The sequence below is a fragment of the Chrysochloris asiatica genome, unplaced genomic scaffold (genome assembly GCF_000296735.1).
Source record: "Chrysochloris asiatica unplaced genomic scaffold, ChrAsi1.0 scaffold00116, whole genome shotgun sequence".
Taxonomy (NCBI): Eukaryota; Metazoa; Chordata; class Mammalia; order Afrosoricida; family Chrysochloridae; genus Chrysochloris; species Chrysochloris asiatica.
The window spans coordinates 2,377,759-2,384,170 of NW_006408634.1; the positions used below are offsets into that span (position 1 = coordinate 2,377,759).

General features: G+C 49.3%; 1 protein-coding gene across 2 annotated transcripts in view; it reads right to left on the reverse strand.

Annotated features, from left to right (window-relative positions):
* Positions 1 to 5,845: 5,845 nt before the first annotated feature.
* TTYH1 (tweety family member 1) overlaps positions 5,846 to 6,412 on the reverse strand; it is a 23,531-nt gene continuing 22,964 nt past the window's right edge. Inside the window, exons 12-13 of one of the 2 annotated variants that reach the window (XM_006868111.1) lie at positions 6,119 to 6,199; positions 5,846 to 5,880 (exon numbers count right to left, since the gene is read on the reverse strand). In XM_006868111.1, the coding sequence (XP_006868173.1) occupies positions 5,847 to 5,880; positions 6,119 to 6,199 (115 nt within the window). In that variant the 3' untranslated portion in view covers position 5,846. The remainder of the gene's footprint in view (positions 5,881 to 6,118; positions 6,200 to 6,412) is intronic. The other variant, XM_006868112.1, reaches the window with a different exon arrangement.

Below are 6,412 nucleotides of genomic sequence, written 5' to 3' on the forward strand. Positions count from 1 at the left end.
GTTTTGGGTAGCCAATGTCCAAGTTGCCCATCCCTGTCTACCCTTTGTCACATTCCCTTTCTAAATAATACTCGATTTCCAAGTTTCCAGTCCTCAGTCCCACAGATGGAAACCTGGCTTTAACATTCCTTGTGCAGATATACCTGGCTTTATTGCTCTTCCAAGAGCTCTGGTGACACAAGCGTTGGGCTGTTAACCTCAAGGTCAGCAGTTCGAATCCACCAGCTGCTCTGTGAAAGATGAGGCAGCCTGCTCCTGGAAAAAAATTGACAATTTCAGTAAAACCCCATATAGTGTTGGTACGAATCCAAATCGACTCAATGGCAGTGAGAGTGGATATGTGTCACCGTGGGTTAAGCTAACGGAAAGATGGGAGGTTCAAAAGCATCAGCCACACCGTGAGAGAAAGATGAGGCTGTCTGCCCCTGTGAAGGTTTCCAGCCTCAGAAGCTGTATGGGGCAGTTCAGTTCCATCCTGTGGGGTCGCTGTGAGTTGGAATGGACTCGATGCAGTGGGTTTCTTGGTCTTCGCAGATACTGAGGTTTGTGGCAAGTCTGTCAGCACCAGTTTTCCAGCAGCAGGTGCTCACTTCATGTCGGTGAGTCCCTTGTTGGTCATTCTCACACGGTCAGGATTTCCCATCACACCGTGACCACCTCAGTACGCTGGACTGGAGCAGTGGCAGCAACAGTGGGCTCAAGCCCATGAGTATGGCGAGGGGGCCCAGGAGTGTAGTGTTCTGTTGTACATCAGGTCGTAGCTATGAGTCAGAACCAACTCAACGGTACCTAACAACACCATTGCGTTCTTACCAGACCACAATACACTGTCTACATGACCTTCATATGCACTGGGAAACCTGAAAGTTCGTGTGACTCACTTCATTGCGATATGGGGTGGTCAGGAGCTGAACCCGCAGAATCTCCAAGTACGCCTGTAAAGATGTTGTCACGAGTTTGAGTTACTTTGGAGTCACGGCGACTCCACACGTTACAGAGTAGAATGACTGTGTAGGGGTTTCCTGGCTGTTATCTTTACGGAAGCAGAACGCCCGGTCTTCTTTCCCTTCAAGCCTCTAGGTGGGTTTGAACCTCCAATCTTAAAACCACTGATGCAACCCGAGCCCCTTCCTTGTTGCATACAAGATGGAGTCGGTTAACAAGCATAGCACACTTCCTGTGTGGGAGTCACCATACTGCACACGTGACACCAGGCACTACGGGCCACAGAGTCCTGACTGAAACCCTCAGGGCCATTGTTAAGAATTGTTTAGAGTTTAGAAGGGAATATGGTGCGTACCTCACCAATGTCGCAATATCCTTACTGGGGTCTAGCACGGCACTTTGAAGCAACCCTTGGAATATGTCCTCAAAGACACACATGAGCATTTACACCAAGCTGGGTACAAATCCATGAAGTCTACAAATGGTCTTCCACCACTGCTTTGTCGGCGTGGCTCGCGAGCTGCCACACTGTGGGAAGGAATGCCACTGGTATTTCAGACGTACCAGCAGGGTCACCCATGGTGGACAGGTTTCAACAGAACATCCAGACTAAGAGAGACTAGGAAGAAAGGCCTGGTGATTTAGTTCTGAAAACTAACCAACCAAAACGCTAAGGATTGCAGACTATCACCTGAGACTTGGGCTGGCTTGCTCTGGACACATCATCATCAGAGAAGGACTAGCAAAGGTAAGGGAGTGACAAAAAAGCCACAGCAATGAGTTCAGACCTGCCAGCTGTCTCAGGCTGGGTTCTCTAGAGAAGCAAAACCAGGGAAACTCACGTATGTACACAGAAAGAGAAGTTTATAGCAAGCAAATTGCTCCCACAGTGGACTCCAGGTCAGATGAACCAAGGTGAGCAGGTGAGAGGGCAGGCAGGCAGGTCCAGCAGGTAAGAAGGCCACCTGCTGACAACTCCCAAGATGGACAGGTAATAGAGCAGGCCACTGGCTCAAGTCCAAAGAACGGAGGTCAGAGGACAAGCAGATGCAAGATCCAGACACAGCGGACAACCAGCATGCCTTGTCCAAGTGTCCAGTAGATTGGAAGCAGGTCACACCCCCGAGGAAACTTCCCTTCAGTTGACTGGCTGCTCAGAGCAGATCTGACCACAGAGTTTGGTTCCATTTCATTAGCTCACATCACAGTGAGTAACCACAAGTTAGCTTCCAAATCACACGGAATCCTGGCCCAGCCAAGTTAGCGTGAAATCTTAACTACCACACCAACCATGAGGACAGTACAAAAAGTTGGCAGCGTTCTGTTCTGTTATGCGTAAGGTCATCACAAGCCACAACAGACACAAGTAGCAATCTCATGTCAAGTTGGGTCAGCCCAACAAGACAGAAAAACACCTTTGGTTTCGCAGAGCTCTTTGGAATTGCAGGTGAGGGGTTGTTGTTGTTGTTGTTGTCAGGTGCCATCGAGTCGGAACCGACTCATAGCGACCCCATGCACAGCAGAACGAAACAATGCTCGATCCTGGGCCAACCTCACCACCGCTGCCACCCCCGAGTCCATCAATGATGCCACCTGGCCGATCCATCTCGTTGGAGGTCTTCCTCTTTTTCTCTGACCCTCCACCCTACCCAGCATGACATCCTTCTCCAACGATTGTTTCCTCCGGACAACATGTCCAAAGTAGGAGAGACGAAGCTTAGCCATCCTGGCCTCCAAGGAGCACTCTGGCTGCACTTCTTCCAAAACAGATCTATTGGTTCTTTTGGCAGTCCATGGCACCCTCAGTATTCTCCTCCAACACCACAACTCAAAGGCATCAATTCTTCTACGATCCTCTTTATTCACTGTCCAGCTTTCGCATCCATATGAGGCTATTGAAAACACAATGGCCTGGGTCAGGCGCACCCTAGTCCTCAAGCTGACATCTCTGAGGGGTTAGGGAACTGTTTTATGATACCCATTGTATAGATGGGTCAATCAAGGGCAAACAGGTCAGGTGACTTTCCCACGTCAGTCAAGGTAGTAAACAGCAGTCGAGATGGGAGCCCAGTGGTGTCTCCCTAAAAAGCCAGGGCTTGGACCACAAATGGAGCCTCCTCTTTTGCCCACTCTGCTACCATACCTGTCAAACTCAGCTCAAATATCCCTCGACCAGGTTTCTCCTAACATTCCAAGCACAGCTGAGGACACTAGTCTCCCAGAAAACCCTGCGGTACAATAGCTTACTCAACTCATCCTCTTTTGATGGACTTGAAAGTCATCTCCAGGGCTTAGCCAATAGAAGAGAGGCTGTCTGCTCCTGTAAAGGTTTACAGCCTCACAGATACCCTATACAGGGTCACTATGAGTTGGAACTCGATGGTAGTGAGTTTAGATTCCCAAAAATAGGGTTGCTAGGTCAAAGGGATGGATAGTGTTCATTTTGCCACATTATTATTTTTAAAGAGGAGTCTAGCAGTTTACAGCCTCACCCCACCACTCAGAGACTCTATAAGACAACGGTGGAACTGCTTCATAGGGCTTCCAGGGTTATATATCTTTACAGGGCCAGAAAGCCTCATCTTTCTCCAGAAGCGCTGCTGGTGGGTTTGAATTCACCTTGGGTTTAACAACCCAATGCTTTTGGGCCTGACCCACTACCAATGAGTTAATTTCAACTCATGTTGTTGTTAAGTGCCGTCGAGTTGGTTCCAACTCATAGTGACCTCCCATAGGGTTTCCAAGGAGTAGCTGATGGGTTTGAATTTCCAACAGTCCAGTGTTTATCATCACACTAGGACTCTGACTCATAGTGACCTTGTACAGGGCGTCCAAGGAGTGGCTGATGGGTCTGAGCCATCGACCTTGAGGTAAACAGTTCAGTGCTTATCCTACAGTAAGTACTACACCAGGACTCCTCATTCCCAGCCTTTGTTGTTGTTGTTGTGTGCCACTGAGTTATTTCTGTATAGAATTGACAAGAGGGCTTCGACTACTGTCCTGGTGGTTAGTAGTTCGATGCTAACAGCACCACACCAGGGCTCTCATTCCCAGCCTAACAGTGATGAATTTGAATGCCCATGTCTCCATCTACTTATCAACACAGCATTATCAGCCGTCTTTTTCAAGTTTTAACAACTGGATGGATTTAAAAAAAAAAAGATCTCTGGTTGTTTCAAATTGGCTTAAGCATTAGAAAACATGAACATCTTTCATGTATTTAGTGACCAAAATTTTGCTTCATTGAATGTGCCTATCAGATGCCTCTTGCTTCAGTATTTTCTTTAGCAGGTTTTGGAAGTTTTGTAGATTGTGTCCATTCTGACTCACAGTGACCCCATGTGACTAAGAGTTTCCTGGGCTATAATCTTTATGCACCAAGTCCTGGTGTGGTGCTGTAGGATAAGCACTGGACTGCTAACCACAAGGTCGGAGGTTCAAACTCACCAGCTGCTCCTCGGAAACCCTATACAGGGTCACTATGAGCTGGAACTAGCTCACCGACACACCACCACCAACCACTGAAAACAAACACCAAGCCATCATGTCCCTTTGAGGACCACTGTGTGCACTAAGGTATTTGAAATCATCTCGTATGTATGTGAAAGCTGGACACTGAATAAGGAAGACCAGAGAAAAATGGAAGCATTTGAATTATGGCATTAGGGAATAAAGCATACCATGAACCGTCAGAAAAACAAACAAATTTGTCTTAGAAGAACGGCAGCTAGGACGCTCTTTAGAAGCAAGAATGGCAAGACTTCATCTCATGCACTTTGGACACATCACTAGGAGGGACCAGTCCCTGGAGAAGGGCATCACACTTGGAAAAACAGAGGGTCAGAGAAAAAAATAGATGGGCACAGTGGCTAAATCTGTGGACTTTGTGAGGAAGGAGCAGGACCAAGGAACGTTTGGTTGTTATACACGGGGTTGCCATGAGCCAGAACTGACTCAAGGTGGCACTTTAAGAACTAACCCAAAAGTGGACAGGTCGAACCCAACCACTGGCACGCGATTAAAGACGCCATAATCTGTTTTCATAATGATCACAGCCGAGAAAATCTACGAGGGCAATTCAATTCTATAACACACTGGGTCCCACCTGAACCAGAGTGAACTGGAAGGCAACAGATTTGGTTTTTGGTTCGGTGTATAGATTATTTTCTTCCAGGTAGGGGTGGCCAATCATGCTGGCCAGCACTGCTTCTAAACAAAACAATGAATGAGCCTTTTCACATGACTTGGAATCTGTCTTCTGCCATCTCGCTCTATAGATAGATGCACACATATAGACATATAAACACACACTTAGATCTATTTCTAGACAGTCTATTCTGTTGCAAGGATGTCTGTCTTTTCCTGTGTCAGGCCACGTGGATTATTTTTAGAAGCAGGCAAAAATTTTAAAAAGCATTTAATTTTTTTTTTTTTTTTTTGTAACAAGCGGTTTGGAACGGCTGCAGGGGCTGGGGGATGGAGGGGGAATAGGGGAGGGCAGAAATAACTAGAAACCCAGTAGCAGGTTGAGAAAGGCATCAGCTACATCCCCTCACAACCTCCCATCTCCCACCCCAGTCCCAGCCCCAGCCCCAGCCCCAGCCAAGAGGTAAAGAAGGACCCAGGTGCTTGCAAAATAAAGTCTTTCCTTTTATTTCAAATCAACCGATTCCAAGTTAGTGTTAGGAGTTCAGACAAGGGGCCAGAGCCCACCGAGACGTGGGAAAGGGGTTCATGGCCCCTCCCTCGGCTCAGTCCTTCTGAGGTGTCAGGGGTGTGGAACTGTCTGCCCGTCCCCACTCCTGGCCAGCCCTGGTCCCTGGCCTGCCCTCTTGGGCTCACTCCTAGGGCTAAGGAGAAATAGAGGGGTAGGACGGGACAAGAAGGCGTCCGATGAACTGTCAGTGGGGTCTTCTCCGGCCACCAGGAAAGGAACTGCGGAGAGAGTTAGACACAGAAGGTGAACCCAGGCCAGGGGGTGGTGGACACCCCCGATTCCTTCCCATGCAAGAGAAGTGAAGAAAACTTAACTGAGGCGTGGTTTACGCTGGAGGGAGGGGTGTCCCTGGAGAAGCCCCCCTTTCCCCGTCATCTGTGACTCTGTCCTCAGAATTTGGGAAAGCAGAGTAGAGGACAGGCTTTGAAAGTTGGGGTGTCCCCCCTGGAAGCTCACCGGAGAGGGGGGGCCGGCTCTAGCCTGGCGGGAAGGAGAGGCTCAGATAGACGGCTGCCACTGCATAAAGCGCTTGGATTCCTGCGCGCGGAAGGGTGGGGCTGAGGAGGCTGCGGGGGGGAGACCCTGTGGTGTGGTGGGGGCCCCAGTCCCTCCTTCTACCTCACCCAGGGGCCCCGACCCCCAGCCCTCCTCCATCAGACCCAGGAGTCCCGACCCCCAGCCCCTCCTCCCTCAGACCCAGGAGTCCTGACCCCCAGCCCTCCTCCATCAGACCCAGGAGTCCCGACCCCC